Here is a 25,381-nt window from a genome sequence, read left to right as displayed (position 1 = left end):
TAGTCGCACTTACGGGTAAGAAAATCTTGCCCCGATTTTTCAATTATAAGCATAAGTATAATAATTGAATATTACTAAATCGTTGCTGTATGTCTGCAATACATAATTTTTCTAAAGGAAACGACAAAGAATTAGTTGAGAAAAAAAAATATGCATTGTGGGCGAATGATTATGTGAACGAAGAATATTTTTTGCCTTACTCTAAGCTATTTTTAATTGAATGGTGTTTATATTATAATGGAAGAAAGCAAACGAACCATGTATAGGTATCCTTTCTTTTTGCCTAACACATGCCAAAATGATATCTAATAGACACTTAACGTGCATTTAATAATTATTACTAATAGATCCGAGATGTGCGCCTATTTCAAAAATTTTCTTTTTTTATATGGGCTGCAAACATTTATATTTTATTTAGGTATATTATAATATATTATATTATGAATTATATTATCTGAAAAAGCTTACGTACATGTTTATTATACGTACTACGCGATATTGAAAAGGAAGAAACATATTCACGTGTAATTTTTGTATTTTTATTTCTATTCGTATAGTTAAAATAGTCATCAAATACAGTCGAATGAATATAATCGGGGAGGTTGTTGTAAAAACTCCATGTGCAATGAATTGTTGAAAGATTGGCTTAAAATTTTGCGTTGTTGACTTGTTCATAATTATGTTGTGCCTGAACTCGTAGATTTTAGCATTATTTATTATAAGTATATATGTTTACATAAGTATAATTAATTACGAGTTGAAATCTGATTTAAAAGATTCGCATAGCAATCAACGTACGTAAATTTATTTTGCTTATTTAAGGAACGGAGGAGAAAACAATATGAAAAAGAGAAAAAATTATATATAAAACTTTTGTTACTGTTGAATTTACACGAACTTTGATGTATTAAAGCGAACTACGTTTACGCGGTATTTTTGTTAAACCCCGAAATTAACCGTCCCCTAACGTGATTTTATTCCTTTGCTCGGAAATTAATTAAGGTAAAAAATTCTGAACAATTCAATATATTCAAATTAGATATTTATTACAAACTTTGACACTGATTTGGCACAAGTATTACACATTCTCAAAAGTGGACTAAAAATTACGACTAATATATAACATATGCCCTGAATTGTTTTTCCTATATAAATATCGACAAAATACGTATAAAACTAATGCATATGCGTATAAAAATACCATGCGATATTCTCAATATACATACATAAGTATACCCAGTTTGTACTATAAATTCAAGTAACGAATAATTATTCTTTGTTCACTTGTTGACTCGATAAACATATAATGCTCCATCTAATACAGAGAATACAAGCTTTACCGTGACGTTTTACAATCAAACATATTATATACGATTTATATATCCATGTAACTCATTAGCTTAGATCAGTTATATATTGTACTCCTTCGCACATATCAGCATTGACTGCAGCGATTCGTATGCAGCCCTCACCGTGAACCGAAACGCCTGTTCTGCCGTAGCCGCGGGATCACCTTTGTAGTTCATCAATTCGTATCCATTTCTTTCGAGTACAATCTGCAAAATACAATAATTCAATATCGGAGCTGTTTTCACTAAAGAATGAACAAAAATAATCGAGTTAACTGCTGAATTTCAAACATGCGTTAAAACTCAATTGACATCTCCTATTTTTTGCAAAGTGAAAAGTAATTGCTCTGATCCAACCTTGCAAAAGTACTGGGCTCTCGTCGAGTCGGCAAAACACTCGTAGCGCAGATTTGCCTGAAACTCCTTGGCAGCAAGTTCGACTAGGGCTCTCACACAGACATCGTAGTTTCCGACGTTATACCGCAGCGGAACTGCTTTGCTTTCGGCAATAAATGGCTGGTAGTACGGATTGCAGTAGCTTTCGAGGCTCGGAATGACCAGGTTACCCGACGGCACGTTGTTGTTCATCATTGTGTTGTTCGAGTGACTGAGAGACGGTTTCGAATCGGCGATCTTAGTATTCTTGGTCGTTACAACGGAAATACTTGTGCCGCAGTCATCGCTAGCCAAGTTTTTCTCGTTATATTTCGCAGCTTGTATTTTTCGAGCCGAAGATTCCGGACCTCCGCGGCTTCCCGCTTGACTCCCTCCCTTTTTCGTACAACGCAACCGTTCCTCAAGCTTCTCCGACTTGCGTATCGGCTTTGCCCAAGCTAATTCCCACTCCGATGTTTCGTTCGAGGGACGTCCGGACTCTGCGCGTATAAGTTGCGTAAATAACGTAAATGGGAAATCAACAAACGGGCACTGTTACACCGAGGAATCAAGTTGAATAATAATTTTGCGCGCGTGCGATAGTCGAGCAAATTCAAGTCGAACATTTTTTAAATAAACAGTTACTTACGCGCTCAGTCGTATATCCAAGAATATTGGTGAGACAAGAAAAAAAGTAATTAATAGACACACTGCATTGCGCGAGTAACAACCTTATTATGGGTTGAGTATATTTTTACTTGCAGGTATGTATAAATTTGGAAGAATCGGCATGTTGTTTTGAACTTACGTCTCATTATATCGAGTACACGTTGAGCTTGTGCGCGAGTTTCGTAGTGGAGAAACGCGAAGTGATTGATTTTCTTAATCTTCATTATCGGAACGCCTGTGGAACGTTGGATCGCGTTTTTCACCTCGGACTCCGTAGTGTCGAGGTTCAAGTTTCTCACGAACAACGCGGACACCTGATTTGGAGAAATCGAACGGGAATGCAGAGCCAGCGTGTATATCACAATTAAATAATATGAGACAACTCTAATGCGTCTGAGAATTATAAAGACGTTTTCACATTTATACGAATCAGTCGTCCAGTTATAAAACAAATAGAAATGAACAAAAAAGCAGTTCGTACCGTTTCCATGATTTCGTCGTCGACGTCTTGACCGGGTTCCGGATCAGCCCAATCGACAGCCACTTCGTGATTCCAGAGCATAACTCTTCCCGGGATAAGTTTCCGTCGGGCCATCGCGGCGGACCTGTGATCCTTAAATTCGACGAAGACGAAGCCGCGATTAAGTGCCTTGTCCTCGGTGGATGGGTAGACGTAAATATTGGTGATACCGTCGAGCATTTTGCCGAGTTCCTCCATGAAATCGGCCCTAGTTTTATCCTTCGGAACCCCGCCAAGGAAGAGCCTGCAGTTGTCGATCGATTTAACGACGCCGATGCGATGGCCGGGCCGTATTTCGTAGCCGTTTAATTTATCGATGGCGCAACGCGCGATCCGTTGGCTTTCAAAAAGGGCAAAAGCATAGCCGCGAGTCGATCCAGAAAAATCCATCATAAGCCGGAGCTCGACGACCCGTCCAATCGTCGAAAGCAGCGGCACCAATTCGTCCTCGTAACAATCCCGCGGAAGCCGACCAAGGAATACTTCCGCACCTTTAATCCGCGGCACGGAACTCACGCTGGTCAATCGTCGCTGTCCGTTCTCTTGCACGAGCTGATAATCGCATCGATCTATCAGCGCCAGCAATCTCTTGGTCACCTCGTCGGACCTCGAGATGTTTGCGACTACGTCGACTGCACTCTGCAAGACGTCGCTCATTGTTCCGATGTTGAAAAATTGAATCGTCCAAAAAATGCAGAAAAATTGGAGCGCAACACGCGTGCGAAACACCTGCAGACGCTCACCGCGCGAATTCTGTGTCCGCGGTGCGAAATTGCGTGTTGAATTATGAGAGGGTAGCGCGCGACTTCCCGGTCCCTGGATCAACCTGCAACCCCACTCTGACAATTTCCCCCCCACTTTGGGGAGTCCAGCCAATCCTGCGTAAGGATTCGGCCACGCTGCGCTACTCCTTCGGGAGATTGGTATAGCTATACCTTAGTTAAAAACGCGAGCTGTGGAATAGTCGCGATTTTTAGCGAGAGAAATTCGTGAAATTCTGTGTTTTTTTTTCTAACTAACCATGAGACGAGAAACGTATTTCACAACTGATCGTGCCTTGGAAGTTCGATCATTATTACACGAGCTTTTTGAAAGAATTTTTTCTTTCGTATAACTCGGGCGGTTGAGAATGTATTATCTAACTTATATATGTATATATGAGTGCATGCGATGCTCGCGCAATTCCAGGTATTCACCCGATCCGAGCTCGGCATAAAAACACCAATATATATATATATGTAATGCATACAGTTATACTTATGTAGAATATCGGTGACGGTTATTGTGACTCGCGTGTTTACATTCGAAAAAGAAAATTATTTCGCTTCGTTTTGGCTTTGTTATTGGTATTGTTTTTAAGGTTTCTCCTCAACAACTTAGACTAAAATAAAATCTCCCAATATACATCGTGTTATTTATTTATGTACTAAGGGATAATAATTGGACTCCTGCCGATTATCGCATCAAAAATAATTATTTTCTTACGCAAAATGCTGAATTATTCGTCGTTTATTTCAGCATGCCTGTATTGAAACACCTTAAATTTCCTTCCATAATACATATTTTTTTTTTAATTATTCAAGTCTTAATTTGTACACCTTCATATCGTTCTTATACATTTTTTTTTTTTTTCAAAATGTTTGACAAAATATTTCGAACGCTGACTTTTCCGTCGCAATACTGAATATTGTCAACACAGTATCTTTAATTTTAATTATTATTAACAAACTATTGAACTAATTTTTAATTGCTATTTTTATCCATTTTAATCATTAAGGAGGTTCCCTAGTCGATTTTGATTTTGTTAGGTTGTATTTCGAAATATCGAAGTCGACGTATTTCAAACGAGAAAAACGGTTTGACAGCCTTATTCTATACACTCTGAACGAAAACGCTCGAATACATTTTCATTAGACACAGAAATAAAGAAACGGTTTGAATTTTTCAAATTTACTACTGCGATTTAGTAGAATTCGTAACATTTCTTTGTTTCTGCATCAATAACTAATTTTGTTATTCAAGTAAGTTGAAAATTGTCAGTCTGATCGAAGCCTAGATTGATTTGATTCAGGCTAAAATCATCTAAATTCATGGACCCGTTCTCGAGATATCATTTGAATAATTTCTCTTAAAAATGAGGGGAGTTTACACCAACTTTTCAGATACATGACGACTCAGTATTAAGGTGACGGTAAATTTATTTCTTGATCAGTTTTTTGCGAGTAATTTGAGGACGATGAAAGGAAAATTGAAAAAAAAATTTGTAAAGCATGTTGAATTTTTTATTTTCAATCAAATTGGAGTACCGTAAGACCCATTGGTATAAGTTTGAAGAAGATAATTATACATTGGGTAAAAACTAGACGACTCAATAAATCAATTTTTATTATTTTTTCGACACATTTAAACAAAAAATAAAATCGGTTTCTTTTTGAAAAGTACCGTACGGACCTTTTTTATAAATCATAATAGTAATAGAATTGTATGTATACTTCTTATATGAAACATTCGAAAGTTTGTATGCAATGAAAAGATCGTATTATTTTTAAACTTCCATTACTCACTCCTAGCATCCGCCTGCCTCATATGTTACACCTTAGGATGTATTAAATTCGAACAATTCACTGTACCGATCAGATTTCAAATCAATTCAGTTTAAAGTTAGGTAAAGTCATGTCGGTTGAGTCTGAAATCATAAGAATCTGCTCATTCATTCTCGAGATATCATTGGACTAAAATTTATCACATCCCAGCATCCATCCGGAGATGGTTGGAGGTGATTCGTCAGATTTCAAAACATGCAGATCTAGTACAAACTCAACTTTCCACTTTCGTGGTGATAATAATAACTTTTTTTTGTTTCTTATTTTCTCTAAAAACAAAGCAACGGGCATGTTAAAAAATGCTCAGTATTTTTATTCAAAATCTAATTGCAAGGTCAGGCAAAGTGTGAAATAAAATTAGGAACAGTTCGAGTCCCAAATACTTGATAATTGGTTTATTGTTCTTAATAGCAACATGGGACGGGAAATTTACAAATTACCATAAAACAGTGTAGAAAGGATTTCTTTTTATAAAATAGAACTACATCTGTTTTACAATGTAATCATACGAAGATATAATAATAATTATTGTTGTAGTTATCATTATTAATAATAATAATGTTATTACAGCATAAAAATGTTATCACGCAATTAACACATAATTCTCTCAACTAATTGCTATTTCAAAATTATTAAATAAATACATATTACAAACATCGCCATGCTTAATTTCTATAAAGAATTTGTTTACAAATTGGTGTTTCTATCGTTCTTCTAAGATAACAGTTTCTTGCGGGCATAGTTTCAATTCTAGGAGAGTAAGTTTCGTATCCATTGATGTGAGCTGTGAAAACGTAATGTAGATTTACAAATGAAATATTAAAACGAGAAGATTTTTCGAATTTAGCGCTATATACTATGAATATACAACGTCACGAGTACAAGTAGCAAATTATTTTTCAGATCAGGATAATTTCTTAGGGAAAAAAAATTAAAATAAACCACTGTTGATTTAAAGAACGGTTTGAACAATTAATCAATTCACGGTTCAAATAAATCAAAGTGAAATACAACGCATAATGCTTACATCATTTTACTTACATCCCTTCGTGGCCAGTTAGAAATAACTTTGTATTCGTCCGTAGGATATCCTTCAACGATGAGGAAATTAAGCAGTGTCTGAAGCGGGGTGTCCGTTTGAAACTTGCGTTCCAAGAATGTACCTTCAGGTAGTCGTACTCGTATTTTTGTAATACCATCGCCTGCTCCTTCTTCGGGTTCTGGAGGTAAGCTTGATTCTGCTGCTTGTCTGTGAGCCTGTGATAGAAAATTATGTTTCAATGCCAAATAAGTATACTGGTGAAATCAATGATGTACTGAAGCACGACATCAGTTTTACCTCTCTTCGAGCTTCCCCGGCAACTCTCTCATTTTCAGCTCGTTCTTTTTCTTGCTTTTCTAACAACTCTTGCATTTGTTTTGCCTCTTCTTTGGCTCTAAAAATAACGAAAAATATGTTGTCAGATCAATTTGAAAATTTCTTGAAACGAATTCGTGAGTATTCTCAAGCAGCACTACTCGACAAGATATAAGGAGCTGATCTAAGATGATTAGTTTCAAAATGATTCCTTTAATAAACAAAGTTTCATATTGAGCAAAGAAACCGGAAGCTACCTGTCTGCTGCTAAACTCTCTTGGTACGCCAAGTCTTGTTCATGCTTCACTCTCTCCCTGGCTTGTCTTTCCTCTTCAACTTCAATATCCGCTCTTCGTTGATCCTAGAAAAATATATGCTTTCTAACAATCGCTTTGATAAACAATGTTGTTGGTAGAGTGCCAAATTTTTCAGAAATGTATAAACTCAAAAAAGTTATAAGGTCATTCAAATCACAGAAATTATATGATTTAAAAAAGCTTTTAAGCCAAATACAGTTTCTTACTTGGAAAACGTCGACAGCTTGGATTAAATTAGTGAGAAGTTCATTGACTCCTACGTTTCCCTGAACAATCGTAAATATTTCAGTATTTGATCGTGACCGCATGATGATCATAAGTACTGGCAGCGTATCCACATCAATATTTCTCACTGTAAGTGCAGCAACTGGTCCGAGTGTTCGATTAATTGCTGACAAAAACCTAATTTGTTGTAAAAAAAAATAAATTATTTACTCACATTTGACAGCGGACGAATCACAAGTATTAAATTGTGAGTATTTAAATAATGAAACACCTATATTCATGATTAATTATCAATATTATTGATAATCGATTCAATTCTATAGATAGTGTTAAAAAATACTCACTTCCGTTTATTTGATTCATGAGTGAAATCCCATCCCCATACTATAAAATTCGCAGATAGAAGTTGTAGCACAGTTTCAAAGCCTAGTAACTGCGTACAAAACACATTGGCCAGAACACTGTTGTCGTGATGCAAATAAACGGCCAGTAATTTCCTCTGTTAAAAATAAGGTATGAGGTCATTATGGATCATTCACACTGTGTAATATTAAATATACTGTACATCAATTAATGATCAAAGAATCAGTATGGGTTTACAATCAACAAAAAATTCGATGCATTTATACTACGGAATGAGTAACAAGTAGAAGGTAACGTTTCTTACCTCTTTTGCTGGTCTGAGACATGATTCTTTTATGGCTTCTTCAAATGTACCAGCAAAGAAGTCAGGGTGGGCAGCACCATAACGTTTTTGAAATTGTTCCGCAAATTGAAGAGTACCTATAGTTTCGTCTTCCACATTATCAGGCACTGAAAGAAAAAACACATTAAAGTCATAAACTTTAATTACATAAAAATTACTCTTAAATTAAGTTATTTGATTAACTGAATATCAATCAGTGATGCAATAAAGTAAACTCACTTAGATGATGGATGTTCATAGATTGAACATTTTCTAAGAAAACATCATCTTCAATGTTGAATGTTTCCGAAGCGTCTTCGAATTCTTCAACGGAACTATCGCTATCTATTGTATCCACGACAACCTGTGAAATTAGGTAATTATAATTATAAATTTACCAGATACCTGTACTTCAGTTTGTTGTTACTTCTTTTATAGTTTCGTTATAGAGAAAACTTGAATTTATTACTTTTGTTATAAATATTATTATCAATAAATTGAAAGTTTCTGTTGGGTCTTCTTATTAACAGTTTTCACGGTTATCATAAATTTTACATACTGGCTTATTTTCTTTCACAGGTAATTTGTCGATCGTGAGATCATGCTCTGGATATGAAATTCCGCTTTGAGCTAACATTGTATTATCGTTCTTCAACGTAGGCGGCCAGCCAATCCAATGCTGATTTCGTACAGGGATATCTGTCAGTGTAAAAAGGTCAGTTTTCACTTCCAGAACTGTACGTGTTCCTAGGAATTTCAATTTATAACTGCGGTTGTGTACTTCATCACGAATATTCAGTACATATTCTTGGGCCAATCGGTCGGATGTTTTGACGCTAAAACAATCACCAAGTTTACATTGTAGTCGAAATTTGTTCAAGGGTACACATTGCCAAATCATAGAAAAGTTATTAACTCCAATTTCGATCAATTGCTCTTCCTAATTATACAAAAAATATAATATTGTATAATTTTTAAACTTTTTTCATCTCAGAAAAATATTAATTTCCAACAATTGATACAATAGTTGATAAATACTCACACATCACTTGCCCAATCGCCAATTTCTGTAATCAGTCTCAAGTATAATGTCACTTCCGGTAATAAATCCAGTGTTTCGAGAATAGTAAAATCAGATTGTGGCTCTTTTTTCCAGCCATGTAGCTCCTGCTGGCAAGGTGGAATGCCTACTTCTGCACGAATCATGTGCTTCAAGTATCCTTTGAAAACAACATTCCAAATTAAAAGTTTTCTAGCATATCATATACCTGTTATCTATATACAAATAATTATTGAAACGAGTTTTATGAAGGCCTTCCCCTATACTTGTATATGAATTACTTACCAACAGAGTGTGATACTGGCAACTGAATGTCAAAGACTGTATCCATGTAGTGTATATGAAAAGTCACTGTTGACGTGTTGCTTCTAGTTTTGCTTGTACCAGCTCGAGTGTTTTCAGGTACACGTATTATGGGTGGACTTGAATTACTTGGTATCGTGACAATGTCTATGATTTCTGGAGTCCGACGAATTTCCTGTATCATTTCTATGTCTGGTCCCATTTCTGACGGAAGCTGCTGTGAATCTTCTGGCATAACTCTATTGATTGCTGCCTAAATTTCGAATAAAATACTTGTTAATGAAATCATTTCATTAAAGGAAGAAAGTTAAATATTCTTGTTTTCACTTATATGTCAGCGATGAAATTACCAGCAAATCCCAATTGGTTTCATCCAAGTGTAAAATGGCTTCCCCAACATCATCAATTCCAGTACATGCCTACAAACAATTGTAAAAAGTTACGTACGACATTACACGCTGGTGAATGCTTTTGCAATATTGTAGACAAATCAAACGTATTCATAATAGACAGTAACATTGTAAAAAGTTGAAATTTTACAAATAGTTTTTTTTTTTTTAATCATGACCTACATGATGAAAATGATTTTTGAATAAATTTAAAACACATCATTATTTACATCAGCATCATATCATATTGAATGTCATGAGTGAATATTTCTATGATTATGCAATTGTGTCATTTAGAAATAAGTATTGAAATGTAAATTTCGATTACTATTGAGTGTCTAATTTTCAAAATCAACAAATTACGACCCAATTACAGACACTAAATCTGGTTGGAATATGATTGTCAAAGTAAACTTCTATGTGTTGAATGATAGTGCTGAAAATCGCATATTTATTCATCGAAATTTCACGATTCTTTGTTATTATTCCGGGCAGATCGAAAGTTTTCGAGCTTTTTGTTTCCATTTTTATTCTTCTGCTCGAATAGTCATGGCGGATTTGTTTGTTGACCTATCATTGTGAGATATTAGTTACTAATTGAAAAACGCGTAATTTTTTTAGAGTTTTAAACTAAGTAAAAAAAATATTCCGTTGAAATGAGCAGGCTTGGGAATTAAAATTAATGCATTTATTTGTAGGAATGCGTAAACTTGAACGAATCAATGAGATTGCGGATTATTGGAGACTGTCGTTAATCGATTACGCCCAGTATGAAATATTCCGAACTCTGCCTAATTGCGAGTAAGAGAGTATTAGTAGGTTTATATCATCGTAGTGAAGAACTCAGCCCTCAGATCGATGAAATTTTGTTTCCAGCGACTACAGCAATTGTCAATGTCATCATTGAAGATGCGTACATAACCAAATCATTTTACTACATTACGGAAACATTATGTGTTCAATATTACCTGAAAGTCGGCTAAAATCACTTCTCGATTTTCAGCCATAATATGCAAACATAAGATCTACAAATGCAGTGAATTTCTACTCATATACGTCAATTTTGTGTTATTGTGATTAGAATTTCACTCCACAATTCACAACGCCAACGCCATTGGCATAAAACTACCGTGAGTAGAAAGTCGACATGCTATTCCGGATTCCTCAATGTTTAAAGCTTCGTTTACAATTCTGTGGTACAGAGGTGCCTGTGGACGCTTTTGAACAACCGAATCAAAGCGACAAAATCTGCGGAAACGGTTGAAACGGTTGAAACCATGCTACAACTAAAAAAACAAGGATCTACTCTTGAAGAGCTAACAGCCAGTTATTTTTGCTGGGCCGGGCTTGGGGATAACAGCAGTTATTATCAAGTAAGCAACTGACTACGCCGGTAAAGGAATTTCTTCCTAACCAACAACTATCACCTGCATTATAGACCTGCATCAACCAATTCTTTGATGCACCATGTTGACGTATTTTTACGAGGGAAATCGAGTGTACGCAGTCAGATCGAAAGTCTCGTCCGAAATACGTAAAATCTGCACACAATTGTCATAGAGGTAGGAAAAAAAATCAGTGAGTCATAGCCACACAGTTTCAGACTCAGTTTGATGCAGTTTATTCAATATACTTTCAGGTGTACTTTTAGTACAACTGCGAAAATTTTCCCAATTACGGTGACTCATGACTAATCTATAATTTTTATTTCAAATTTTCAGGAAGTAAAAAGTCGCTCCATGTTTTGCCGAATTAAGTCATCATTTGACCAAGTTTCATGCTGATCGCTTGAGCGGTATAGAAGCTTTGGCTAGCCGTGTTTGCGAGGTGTATACATCGCAACTTTATAGTGCAAGTGTTGGGTGTCAGTATATAGAAATTTAACAAATCGACGAATAGAATTGAGGTGTCAGACAAAAAGATATGCTATAATTATGAATAAACATTACACGGAATATCTTATTCTAATATGAGGAGATAGGTGTACAGTATATATATGTTCAAAAAATTCTACATATCGTGTTGATCGTAGTTAATAAATATCTAAGCTTAAGTTTTGGCCTTCGTACTGCATCACACCTCTGCAGGATACGATACAATAAGTTAATGTTTGATATTGTATTGTCACTATTTCATAAAACTGGGAGTTAAATAGAAAATCGATTTTTTCCGTATTTTCTATGCATTTCCCTAGCTGTTGGTCTTTCGTTGTTCCGGATTTCTTTTGCGTGATTCTGTCCAATCAGTCTGGAAAGGTCCATACGAATCGATTGTGGAATGGAGAGGTTTTGAACTCAAGCAAAAATTGAAGCGTTTGGATTTTTGGTAAAACTTTCGACTTTTTTAAATAAGGCTGTGATCAATCCTTGGATGCACTACATTGACGTGATTTTGCGTGCGGTCCGAATTCGCTGCAAGCAAAGCATTGAAGTTACAGCCAAAATACTGGAGATTTTCATGGTCGTTTCTCTGCTGTTGGTCCTACGCACTTTTGTATGTGTTTCTTGTGATCCTGGATATGCAGTTAGTCCAGCAAGGGTCATACAAATCGATTCCGAGACAAAAATATTTCGGCTCCGAGAATCACAAAAAAAGTAAGGCTAACCCCTTAGATTTTGTTGTAAAAATTTTAACTTGTTTGAAAAATGCTGTGATCAATTCTTGGACGCACTATATCGACGTAATTTTGCGACAGAAATCGATTATGCGCAGTCCCGATACGCTGCGAGCAACGCATCGAAAGTTACGGCCAAAAAACTTGAGATTTTCGTCGTAATTTCTCTGCTGCTGGTCCGACGATCTTTTTCATGTGTTTTCTGAGTTCCTTGGGGTCGAATTACTCTAGAGATGGTCATACAAATCGATTCCGAGACGAAAAATTTTCGGCTCCGAAAATGACCAAAACAGTAAGGCTTACCCCTTTGGATTTTTGGCGAAAATTTCAACAATTCTGAAAAGTGCTGCAATAAATTTTTGCATGCCCTATGCCGACGTGATTTTGCGAGAGAAATCGATTAAGCGCAGTCCCAATACGCTGCGAGCAACGCATCCAAAGTTACAGCCAAAAAACTGGAGATTTTCGTCGTAATTTCTGTGCTGTTGGTCCGACGCTCTTTTTCATGTGTTTTCTGAGTTCCTTGGGGTCGAATTACTCTAGAGATGGTCATACAAATCGAATCCGAAACGAAAAATTTTCGGCTCCGAAAATGACAAAAAAAGTAAGGCTTACCCCTTTGGATTTTTGGCGAAAATTTCAACGATTCTAAAAAGTGCTGCAAAAAATTTTTGCATGCCCTATTCCGACGTCATTTCGCGAGAGAAATCGATTGAGCGCAGTCCCAATACGCTGCGAGCAACGCCTGAAAAGTTACAGCCAAAAAACTGGAGATTTTCGTCGTAATTTCTGTGCTGTTGGTCCGACGCTCTTTTTTATGTGTTTTCTGAGTTCCTTGGGGTCGAATTACTCTGGAGATGATCATACAAATAGATTACGAGACGAAAAATTTTCGGCTCCGAAAATGACCAAAAAAGTAAGGCAACGGATCGAAAGTTACAGGCGAATAACTGCTTATTTTCGTCCTCATTCCTCTGCTGTTGGTTCTACGCTCTGTTTCGTGCGTTTTTTGAGTTCCTGGGGGTCAATTTACTCCGGAAAGGGTCAAACAAATCGATTCCAAGACAAAAGATTTTTCGGCCAAAAAAAATCCAAGGCTAACCCCTTTGCATTTTTGGTAAAAATTTCGACGACTTTGAAATGTGCTGCAATTAATTCTTTCAGGCACTATTCCGACGTAATTTTGCGAGAGGAATCGATTAAGCGCAGTCCCAATACGCTGCGAGCAACGGATCAAAAGTTACAGGCGAAAAACTGCTTATTTTCGTCCTCATTCCTCTGCTGTTGGTTCTACGCTCTGTTTCGTGCGTTTTTTGAGTTCCTGGGGGTCGATTTACTCCGGAAAGGGTCATACAAATCGATTCCAAGACAAAAGATTTTTCGGCCAAAAAAAATCCAAGGCTAACCCCTTTGCATTTTTGGTAAAAATTTCGACGACTTTGAAAAGTGCTGCAATTAATTCTTTCAGGCACTATTCCGACGTAATTTTGCGAGAGGAATCGATTAAGCGCAGTCCCAATACGCTGCGAGCAACGAATCAAAAGTTACAGGCGAAAAACTGCTTATTTTCGTCCTCATTTCTCTGCTGTTGGTTCTACGCTCTGTTTCGTGCGTTTTTTGAGTTCCTGGGGGTCGATTTACTCCGGAAAGGGTCATACAAATCGATTCCAAGACAAAAGATTTTTCGGCCAAAAAAAATCCAAGGCTAACCCCTTTGCATTTTTGGTAAAAATTTCGACGACTTTGAAAAGTGCTGCAATTAATTCTTTCAGGCACTATTCCGACGTAATTTTGCGAGAGGAATCGATTAAGCGCAGTCCCAATACGCTGCGAGCAACGAATCAAAAGTTACAGGCGAAAAACTGCTTATTTTCGTCCTCATTTCTCTGCTGTTGGTTCTACGCTCTGTTTCGTGCGTTTTTTGAGTTCCTGGGGGTCGATTTACTCCGGAAAGGGTCATACAAATCGATTCCAAGACAAAAGATTTTTCGGCCAAAAAAAATCCAAGGCTAACCCCTTTGCATTTTTGGTAAAAATTTCGACGACTTTGAAAAGTGCTGCAATTAATTCTTTCAGGCACTATTCCGACGTAATTTTGCGAGAGGAATCGATTAAGCGCAGTCCCAATACGCTGCGAGCAACGGATCAAAAGTTACAGGCGAAAAACTGCTTATTTTCGTCCTCATTCCTCTGCTGTTGGTTCTACGCTCTGTTTCGTGCGTTTTTTGAGTTCCTGGGGGTCGATTTACTCCGGAAAGGGTCATACAAATCGATTCCAAGACAAAAGATTTTTCGGCCAAAAAAAATCCAAGGCTAACCCCTTTGCATTTTTGGTAAAAATTTCGACGACTTTGAAAAGTGCTGCAATTAATTCTTTCAGGCACTATTCCGACGTAATTTTGCGAGAGGAATCGATTAAGCGCAGTCCCAATACGCTGCGAGCAACGGATCAAAAGTTACAGGCGAAAAACTGCTTATTTTCGTCCTCATTCCTCTGCTGTTGGTTCTACGCTCTGTTTCGTGCGTTTTTTGAGTTCCTGGGGGTCGATTTACTCCGGAAAGGGTCATACAAATCGATTCCAAGACAAAAGATTTTTCGGCCAAAAAAAATCCAAGGCTAACCCCTTTGCATTTTTGGTAAAAATTTCGACGACTTTGAAAAGTGCTGCAATTAATTCTTTCAGGCACTATTCCGACGTAATTTTGCGAGAGGAATCGATTAAGCGCAGTCCCAATACGCTGCGAGCAACGAATCAAAAGTTACAGGCGAAAAACTGCTTATTTTCGTCCTCATTTCTCTGCTGTTGGTTCTACGCTCTGTTTCGTGCGTTTTTTGAGTTCCTGGGGGTCGATTTACTCCGGAAAGGGTCATACAAATCGATTCCAAGACAAAAGATTTTTCGGCCAAAAAAAATCCAAGGCTAACCCCTTTGCATTTTTGGTAAAAATTTCGACGACTTTGAAAAGTGCTGCAATTAATTCTTTCAGGCACTATTCCGACGTAATTTTGCGAGAGGAATCGATTAAGCGCAGTCCCAATACGCTGCGAGCAACGAATCAAAAGTTACAGGCGAAAAACTGCTTATTTTCGTCCTCATTTCTCTGCTGTTGGTTCTACGCTCTGTTTCGTGCGTTTTTTGAGTTCCTGGGGGTCGATTTACTCCGGAAAGGGTCATACAAATCGATTCCAAGACAAAAGATTTTTCGGCCAAAAAAAATCCAAGGCTAACCCCTTTGCATTTTTGGTAAAAATTTCGACGACTTTGAAAAGTGCTGCAATTAATTCTTTCAGGCACTATTCCGACGTAATTTTGCGAGAGGAATCGATTAAGCGCAGTCCCAATACGCTGCGAGCAACGGATCAAAAGTTACAGGCGAAAAACTGCTTATTTTCGTCCTCATTCCTCTGCTGTTGGTTCTACGCTCTGTTTCGTGCGTTTTTTGAGTTCCTGGGGGTCGATTTACTCCGGAAAGGGTCATACAAATCGATTCCAAGACAAAAGATTTTTCGGCCAAAAAAAATCCAAGGCTAACCCCTTTGCATTTTTGGTAAAAATTTCGACGACTTTGAAAAGTGCTGCAATTAATTCTTTCAGGCACTATTCCGACGTAATTTTGCGAGAGGAATCGATTAAGCGCAGTCCCAATACGCTGCGAGCAACGGATCAAAAGTTACAGGCGAAAAACTGCTTATTTTCGTCCTCATTCCTCTGCTGTTGGTTCTACGCTCTGTTTCGTGCGTTTTTTGAGTTCCTGGGGGTCGATTTACTCCGGAAAGGGTCATACAAATCGATTCCAAGACAAAAGATTTTTCGGCCAAAAAAAATCCAAGGCTAACCCCTTTGCATTTTTGGTAAAAATTTCGACGACTTTGAAAAGTGCTGCAATTAATTCTTTCAGGCACTATTCCGACGTAATTTTGCGAGAGGAATCGATTAAGCGCAGTCCCAATACGCTGCGAGCAACGAATCAAAAGTTACAGGCGAAAAACTGCTTATTTTCGTCCTCATTTCTCTGCTGTTGGTTCTACGCTCTGTTTCGTGCGTTTTTTGAGTTCCTGGGGGTCGATTTACTCCGGAAAGGGTCATACAAATCGATTCCAAGACAAAAGATTTTTCGGCCAAAAAAAATCCAAGGCTAACCCCTTTGCATTTTTGGTAAAAATTTCGACGACTTTGAAAAGTGCTGCAATTAATTCTTTCAGGCACTATTCCGACGTAATTTTGCGAGAGGAATCGATTAAGCGCAGTCCCAATACGCTGCGAGCAACGGATCAAAAGTTACAGGCGAAAAACTGCTTATTTTCGTCCTCATTCCTCTGCTGTTGGTTCTACGCTCTGTTTCGTGCGTTTTTTGAGTTCCTGGGGGTCGATTTACTCCGGAAAGGGTCATACAAATCGATTCCAAGACAAAAGATTTTTCGGCCAAAAAAAATCCAAGGCTAACCCCTTTGCATTTTTGGTAAAAATTTCGACGACTTTGAAAAGTGCTGCAATTAATTCTTTCAGGCACTATTCCGACGTAATTTTGCGAGAGGAATCGATTAAGCGCAGTCCCAATACGCTGCGAGCAACGGATCAAAAGTTACAGGCGAAAAACTGCTTATTTTCGTCCTCATTCCTCTGCTGTTGGTTCTACGCTCTGTTTCGTGCGTTTTTTGAGTTCCTGGGGGTCGATTTACTCCGGAAAGGGTCATACAAATCGATTCCAAGACAAAAGATTTTTCGGCCAAAAAAAATCCAAGGCTAACCCCTTTGCATTTTTGGTAAAAATTTCGACGACTTTGAAAAGTGCTGCAATTAATTCTTTCAGGCACTATTCCGACGTAATTTTGCGAGAGGAATCGATTAAGCGCAGTCCCAATACGCTGCGAGCAACGAATCAAAAGTTACAGGCGAAAAACTGCTTATTTTCGTCCTCATTTCTCTGCTGTTGGTTCTACGCTCTGTTTCGTGCGTTTTTTGAGTTCCTGGGGGTCGATTTACTCCGGAAAGGGTCATACAAATCGATTCCAAGACAAAAGATTTTTCGGCCAAAAAAAATCCAAGGCTAACCCCTTTGCATTTTTGGTAAAAATTTCGACGACTTTGAAAAGTGCTGCAATTAATTCTTTCAGGCACTATTCCGACGTAATTTTGCGAGAGGAATCGATTAAGCGCAGTCCCAATACGCTGCGAGCAACGGATCAAAAGTTACAGGCGAAAAACTGCTTATTTTCGTCCTCATTCCTCTGCTGTTGGTTCTACGCTCTGTTTCGTGCGTTTTTTGAGTTCCTGGGGGTCGATTTACTCCGGAAAGGGTCATACAAATCGATTCCAAGACAAAAGATTTTTCGGCCAAAAAAAATCCAAGGCTAACCCCTTTGCATTTTTGGTAAAAATTTCGACGACTTTGAAAAGTGCTGCAATTAATTCTTTCAGGCACTATTCCGACGTAATTTTGCGAGAGGAATCGATTAAGCGCAGTCCCAATACGCTGCGAGCAACGGATCAAAAGTTACAGGCGAAAAACTGCTTATTTTCGTCCTCATTCCTCTGCTGTTGGTTCTACGCTCTGTTTCGTGCGTTTTTTGAGTTCCTGGGGGTCGATTTACTCCGGAAAGGGTCATACAAATCGATTCCAAGACAAAAGATTTTTCGGCCAAAAAAAATCCAAGGCTAACCCCTTTGCATTTTTGGTAAAAATTTCGACGACTTTGAAAAGTGCTGCAATTAATTCTTTCAGGCACTATTCCGACGTAATTTTGCGAGAGGAATCGATTAAGCGCAGTCCCAATACGCTGCGAGCAACGAATCAAAAGTTACAGGCGAAAAACTGCTTATTTTCGTCCTCATTTCTCTGCTGTTGGTTCTACGCTCTGTTTCGTGCGTTTTTTGAGTTCCTGGGGGTCGATTTACTCCGGAAAGGGTCATACAAATCGATTCCAAGACAAAAGATTTTTCGGCCAAAAAAAATCCAAGGCTAACCCCTTTGCATTTTTGGTAAAAATTTCGACGACTTTGAAAAGTGCTGCAATTAATTCTTTCAGGCACTATTCCGACGTAATTTTGCGAGAGGAATCGATTAAGCGCAGTCCCAATACGCTGCGAGCAACGGATCAAAAGTTACAGGCGAAAAACTGCTTATTTTCGTCCTCATTCCTCTGCTGTTGGTTCTACGCTCTGTTTCGTGCGTTTTTTGAGTTCCTGGGGGTCGATTTACTCCGGAAAGGGTCATACAAATCGATTCCAAGACAAAAGATTTTTCGGCCAAAAAAAATCCAAGGCTAACCCCTTTGCATTTTTGGTAAAAATTTCGACGACTTTGAAAAGTGCTGCAATTAATTCTTTCAGGCACTATTCCGACGTAATTTTGCGAGAGGAATCGATTAAGCGCAGTCCCAATACGCTGCGAGCAACGGATCAAAAGTTACAGGCAAAAAACTGCTTATTTTCGTCCTCATTCCTCTGCTGTTGGTTCTACGCTCTGTTTCGTGCGTTTTTTGAGTTCCTGGGGGTCGATTTACTCCGGAAAGGGTCATACAAATCGATTCCAAGACAAAAGATTTTTCGGCCAAAAAAAATCCAAGGCTAACCCCTTTGCATTTTTGGTAAAAATTTCGACGACTTTGAAAAGTGCTGCAATTAATTCTTTCAGGCACTATTCCGACGTAATTTTGCGAGAGGAATCGATTAAGCGCAGTCCCAATACGCTGCGAGCAACGGATCAAAAGTTACAGGCGAAAAACTGCTTATTTTCGTCCTCATTCCTCTGCTGTTGGTTCTACGCTCTGTTTCGTGCGTTTTTTGAGTTCCTGGGGGTCGATTTACTCCGGAAAGGGTCATACAAATCGATTCCAAGACAAAAGATTTTTCGGCCAAAAAAAATCCAAGGCTAACCCCTTTGCATTTTTGGTAAAAATTTCGACGACTTTGAAAAGTGCTGCAATTAATTCTTTCAGGCACTATTCCGACGTAATTTTGCGAGAGGAATCGATTAAGCGCAGTCCCAATACGCTGCGAGCAACGAATCAAAAGTTACAGGCGAAAAACTGCTTATTTTCGTCCTCATTTCTCTGCTGTTGGTTCTACGCTCTGTTTCGTGCGTTTTTTGAGTTCCTGGGGGTCGATTTACTCCGGAAAGGGTCATACAAATCGATTCCAAGACAAAAGATTTTTCGGCCAAAAAAAATCCAAGGCTAACCCCTTTGCATTTTTGGTAAAAATTTCGACGACTTTGAAAAGTGCTGCAATTAATTCTTTCAGGCACTATTCCGACGTAATTTTGCGAGAGGAATCGATTAAGCGCAGTCCCAATACGCTGCGAGCAACGGATCAAAAGTTACAGGCGAAAAACTGCTTATTTTCGTCCTCATTCCTCTGCTGTTGGTTCTACGCTCTGTTTCGTGCGTTTTTTGAGTTCCTGGGGGTCGATTTACTCCGGAAAGGGTCATACAAATCGATTCCAAGACAAAAGATTTTTCGGCCAAAAAAAATCCAAGGCTAACCCCTTTGCATTTTTGGTAAAAATTTCGACGACTTTGAAAAGTGCTGCAATTAATTCTTTCAGGCACTATTCCGACGTAATTTTGCGAGAGGAATCGATTAAGCGCAGTCCCAATACGCTGCGAGCAACGGATCAAAAGTTACAGGCGAAAAACTGCTTATTTTCGTCCTCATTCCTCTGCTGTTGGTTCTACGCTCTGTTTCGTGCGTTTTTTGAGTTCCTGGGGGTCGATTTACTCCGGAAAGGGTCATACAAATCGATTCCAAGACAAAAGATTTTTCGGCCAAAAAAAATCCAAGGCTAACCCCTTTGCATTTTTGGTAAAAATTTCAACGACTTTGAAAAGTGCTGCAATTAATTCTTTCAGGCACTATTCCGACGTAATTTTGCGAGAGGAATCGATTAAGCGCAGTCCCAATACGCTGCGAGCAACGAATCAAAAGTTACAGGCGAAAAACTGCTTATTTTCGTCCTCATTTCTCTGCTGTTGGTTCTACGCTCTGTTTCGTGCGTTTTTTGAGTTCCTGGGGGTCGATTTACTCCGGAAAGGGTCATACAAATCGATTCCAAGACAAAAGATTTTTCGGCCAAAAAAAATCCAAGGCTAACCCCTTTGCATTTTTGGTAAAAATTTCGACGACTTTGAAAAGTGCTGCAATTAATTCTTTCAGGCACTATTCCGACGTAATTTTGCGAGAGGAATCGATTAAGCGCAGTCCCAATACGCTGCGAGCAACGGATCAAAAGTTACAGGCGAAAAACTGCTTATTTTCGTCCTCATTCCTCTGCTGTTGGTTCTACGCTCTGTTTCGTGCGTTTTTTGAGTTCCTGGGGGTCGATTTACTCCGGAAAGGGTCATACAAATCGATTCCAAGACAAAAGATTTTTCGGCCAAAAAAAATCCAAGGCTAACCCCTTTGCATTTTTGGTAAAAATTTCGACGACTTTGAAAAGTGCTGCAATTAATTCTTTCAGGCACTATTCCGACGTAATTTTGCGAGAGGAATCGATTAAGCGCAGTCCCAATACGCTGCGAGCAAGGAATCAAAAGTTACAGGCGAAAAACTGCTTATTTTCGTCCTCATTTCTCTGCTGTTGGTTCTACGCTCTGTTTCGTGCGTTTTTTGAGTTCCTGGGGGTCGATTTACTCCGGAAAGGGTCATACAAATCGATTCCAAGACAAAAGATTTTTCGGCCAAAAAAAATCCAAGGCTAACCCCTTTGCATTTTTGGTAAAAATTTCGACGACTTTGAAAAGTGCTGCAATTAATTCTTTCAGGCACTATTCCGACGTAATTTTGCGAGAGGAATCGATTAAGCGCAGTCCCAATACGCTGCGAGCAACGGATCAAAAGTTACAGGCGAAAAACTGCTTATTTTCGTCCTCATTCCTCTGCTGTTGGTTCTACGCTCTGTTTCGTGCGTTTTTTGAGTTCCTGGGGGTCGATTTACTCCGGAAAGGGTCATACAAATCGATTCCAAGACAAAAGATTTTTCGGCCAAAAAAAATCCAAGGCTAACCCCTTTGCATTTTTGGTAAAAATTTCGACGACTTTGAAAAGTGCTGCAATTAATTCTTTCAGGCACTATTCCGACGTAATTTTGCGAGAGGAATCGATTAAGCGCAGTCCCAATACGCTGCGAGCAACGGATCAAAAGTTACAGGCGAAAAACTGCTTATTTTCGTCCTCATTTCTCTGCTGTTGGTTCTACGCTCTGTTTCGTGCGTTTTTTGAGTTCCTGGGGGTCGATTTACTCCGGAAAGGGTCATACACATCGATTCCAAGACAAAAGATTTTACGGCCAAAAAAAATCCAAGGCTAACCCCTTTGCATTTTTGGTAAAAATTTCGACGACTTTGAAAAGTGCTGCAATTAATTCTTTCAGGCACTATTCCGACGTAATTTTGCGAGAGGAATCGATTAAGCGCAGTCCCAATACGCTGCGAGCAACGGATCAAAAGTTACAGGCGAAAAACTGCTTATTTTCGTCCTCATTCCTCTGCTGTTGGTTCTACGCTCTGTTTCGTGCGTTTTTTGAGTTCCTGGGGGTCGATTTACTCCGGAAAGGGTCATACAAATCGATTCCAAGACAAAAGATTTTTCGGCCAAAAAAAATCCAAGGCTAACCCCTTTGCATTTTTGGTAAAAATTTCGACGACTTTGAAAAGTGCTGCAATTAATTCTTTCAGGCACTATTCCGACGTAATTTTGCGAGAGGAATCGATTAAGCGCAGTCCCAATACGCTGCGAGCAACGAATCAAAAGTTACAGGCGAAAAACTGCTTATTTTCGTCCTCATTTCTCTGCTGTTGGTTCTACGCTCTGTTTCGTGCGTTTTTTGAGTTCCTGGGGGTCGATTTACTCCGGAAAGGGTCATACAAATCGATTCCAAGACAAAAGATTTTTCGGCCAAAAAAAATCCAAGGCTAACCCCTTTGCATTTTTGGTAAAAATTTCGACGACTTTGAAAAGTGCTGCAATTAATTCTTTCAGGCACTATTCCGACGTAATTTTGCGAGAGGAATCGATTAAGCGCAGTCCCAATACGCTGCGAGCAACGGATCAAAAGTTACAGGCGAAAAACTGCTTATTTTCGTCCTCATTCCTCTGCTGTTGGTTTTACGCTCTGTTTCGTGCGTTTTTTGAGTTCCTGGGGGTCGATTTACTCCGGAAAGGGTCATACAAATCGATTCCAAGACAAAAGATTTTTCGGCCAAAAAAAATCCAAGGCTAACCCCTTTGCATTTTTGGTAAAAATTTCGACGACTTTGAAAAGTGCTGCAATTAATTCTTTCAGGCACTATTCCGACGTAATTTTGCGAGAGGAATCGATTAAGCGCAGTCCCAATACGCTGCGAGCAACGAATCAAAAGTTACAGGCGAAAAACTGCTTATTTTCGTCCTCATTTCTCTGCTGTTGGTTCTACGCTCTGTTTCGTGCGTTTTTTGAGTTCCTGGGGGTCGATTTACTCCGGAAAGGGTCATACAAATCGATTCCAAGACAAAAGATTTTTCGGCCAAAAAAAATCCAAGGCTAACCCCTTTGCATTTTTGGTAAAAATTTCGACGACTTTGAAAAGTGCTGCAATTAATTCTTTCAGGCACTATTCCGACGTAATTTTGCGAGAGGAATCGATTAAGCGCAGTCCCAATACGCTGCGAGCAACGAATCAAAAGTTACAGGCGAAAAACTGCTTATTTTCGTCCTCATTTCTCTGCTGTTGGTTCTACGCTCTGTTTCGTGCGTTTTTTGAGTTCCTGGGGGTCGATTTACTCCGGAAAGGGTCATACAAATCGATTCCAAGACAAAAGATTTTTCGGCCAAAAAAAATCCAAGGCTAACCCCTTTGCATTTTTGGTAAAAATTTCGACGACTTTGAAAAGTGCTGCAATTAATTCTTTCAGGCACTATTCCGACGTAATTTTGCGAGAGGAATCGATTAAGCGCAGTCCCAATACGCTGCGAGCAACGGATCAAAAGTTACAGGCGAAAAACTGCTTATTTTCGTCCTCATTCCTCTGCTGTTGGTTCTACGCTCTGTTTCGTGCGTTTTTTGAGTTCCTGGGGGTCGATTTACTCCGGAAAGGGTCATACAAATCGATTCCAAGACAAAAGATTTTTCGGCCAAAAAAAATCCAAGGCTAACCCCTTTGCATTTTTGGTAAAAATTTCGACGACTTTGAAAAGTGCTGCAATTAATTCTTTCAGGCACTATTCCGACGTAATTTTGCGAGAGGAATCGATTAAGCGCAGTCCCAATACGCTGCGAGCAACGAATCAAAAGTTACAGGCGAAAAACTGCTTATTTTCGTCCTCATTTCTCTGCTGTTGGTTCTACGCTCTGTTTCGTGCGTTTTTTGAGTTCCTGGGGGTCGATTTACTCCGGAAAGGGTCATACAAATCGATTCCAAGACAAAAGATTTTTCGGCCAAAAAAAATCCAAGGCTAACCCCTTTGCATTTTTGGTAAAAATTTCGACGACTTTGAAAAGTGCTGCAATTAATTCTTTCAGGCACTATTCCGACGTAATTTTGCGAGAGGAATCGATTAAGCGCAGTCCCAATACGCTGCGAGCAACGAATCAAAAGTTACAGGCGAAAAACTGCTTATTTTCGTCCTCATTTCTCTGCTGTTGGTTCTACGCTCTGTTTCGTGCGTTTTTTGAGTTCCTGGGGGTCGATTTACTCCGGAAAGGGTCATACAAATCGATTCCAAGACAAAAGATTTTTCGGCCAAAAAAAATCCAAGGCTAACCCCTTTGCATTTTTGGTAAAAATTTCGACGACTTTGAAAAGTGCTGCAATTAATTCTTTCAGGCACTATTCCGACGTAATTTTGCGAGAGGAATCGATTAAGCGCAGTCCCAATACGCTGCGAGCAACGGATCAAAAGTTACAGGCGAAAAACTGCTTATTTTCGTCCTCATTCCTCTGCTGTTGGTTCTACGCTCTGTTTCGTGCGTTTTTTGAGTTCCTGGGGGTCGATTTACTCCGGAAAGGGTCATACAAATCGATTCCAAGACAAAAGATTTTTCGGCCAAAAAAAATCCAAGGCTAACCCCTTTGCATTTTTGGTAAAAATTTCGACGACTTTGAAAAGTGCTGCAATTAATTCTTTCAGGCACTATTCCGACGTAATTTTGCGAGAGGAATCGATTAAGCGCAGTCCCAATACGCTGCGAGCAACGGATCAAAAGTTACAGGCGAAAAACTGCTTATTTTCGTCCTCATTCCTCTGCTGTTGGTTCTACGCTCTGTTTCGTGCGTTTTTTGAGTTCCTGGGGGTCGATTTACTCCGGAAAGGGTCATACAAATCGATTCCAAGACAAAAGATTTTTCGGCCAAAAAAAATCCAAGGCTAACCCCTTTGCATTTTTGGTAAAAATTTCGACGACTTTGAAAAGTGCTGCAATTAATTCTTTCAGGCACTATTCCGACGTAATTTTGCGAGAGGAATCGATTAAGCGCAGTCCCAATACGCTGCGAGCAACGAATCAAAAGTTACAGGCGAAAAACTGCTTATTTTCGTCCTCATTTCTCTGCTGTTGGTTCTACGCTCTGTTTCGTGCGTTTTTTGAGTTCCTGGGGGTCGATTTACTCCGGAAAGGGTCATACAAATCGATTCCAAGACAAAAGATTTTTCGGCCAAAAAAAATCCAAGGCTAACCCCTTTGCATTTTTGGTAAAAATTTCGACGACTTTGAAAAGTGCTGCAATTAATTCTTTCAGGCACTATTCCGACGTAATTTTGCGAGAGGAATCGATTAAGCGCAGTCCCAATACGCTGCGAGCAACGGATCAAAAGTTACAGGCGAAAAACTGCTTATTTTCGTCCTCATTCCTCTGCTGTTGGTTCTACGCTCTGTTTCGTGCGTTTTTTGAGTTCCTGGGGGTCGATTTACTCCGGAAAGGGTCATACAAATCGATT

At 38.9% G+C, this 25,381-nt stretch overlaps 2 protein-coding genes across 3 annotated transcripts; both read right to left on the bottom strand.

Moving 5' to 3' along the window:
• Window positions 1-1,088: 1,088 nt before the first annotated feature.
• Window positions 1,089-3,659, bottom strand: LOC124414794 (RNA-binding protein 47-like). Its single transcript, XM_046895874.1, has 4 exons — window positions 2,875-3,659; window positions 2,533-2,707; window positions 1,707-2,224; window positions 1,089-1,556 (listed from the first exon to the last, which is right to left on the bottom strand). Exons 1-4 carry the CDS (start codon window positions 3,568-3,570, stop codon window positions 1,410-1,412), a joined length of 1,536 nt encoding a protein of 511 aa, XP_046751830.1. The 5' UTR covers window positions 3,571-3,659; the 3' UTR covers window positions 1,089-1,409.
• Window positions 3,660-5,896: 2,237 nt separating this feature from the next.
• Window positions 5,897-10,981, bottom strand: LOC124414647 (FAS-associated factor 1). Of its 2 annotated transcripts, none has more exons than XM_046895663.1 (13): window positions 10,821-10,981; window positions 9,814-9,882; window positions 9,446-9,716; window positions 9,143-9,320; window positions 8,660-8,936; window positions 8,341-8,464; window positions 8,083-8,228; window positions 7,760-7,914; window positions 7,397-7,592; window positions 7,131-7,234; window positions 6,856-6,952; window positions 6,544-6,773; window positions 5,897-6,300 (listed from the first exon to the last, which is right to left on the bottom strand). In XM_046895663.1, exons 1-13 carry the CDS (start codon window positions 10,857-10,859, stop codon window positions 6,267-6,269), a joined length of 1,920 nt encoding a protein of 639 aa, XP_046751619.1. In that variant the 5' UTR covers window positions 10,860-10,981; the 3' UTR covers window positions 5,897-6,266. The 2 variants fall into 2 exon arrangements, with proteins under 2 accessions (XP_046751619.1, XP_046751610.1); XM_046895654.1 differs by having other exon boundaries at window positions 6,558-6,773; window positions 10,821-10,980.
• Between the last annotated feature and the right edge of the window lie 14,400 nt (window positions 10,982-25,381).

This window comes from Diprion similis, chromosome 2 (assembly GCF_021155765.1).
Source record: "Diprion similis isolate iyDipSimi1 chromosome 2, iyDipSimi1.1, whole genome shotgun sequence".
Taxonomy (NCBI): domain Eukaryota; kingdom Metazoa; phylum Arthropoda; class Insecta; order Hymenoptera; family Diprionidae; genus Diprion; species Diprion similis.
This window is presented reverse-complemented; position numbering and strand designations above follow the sequence as displayed.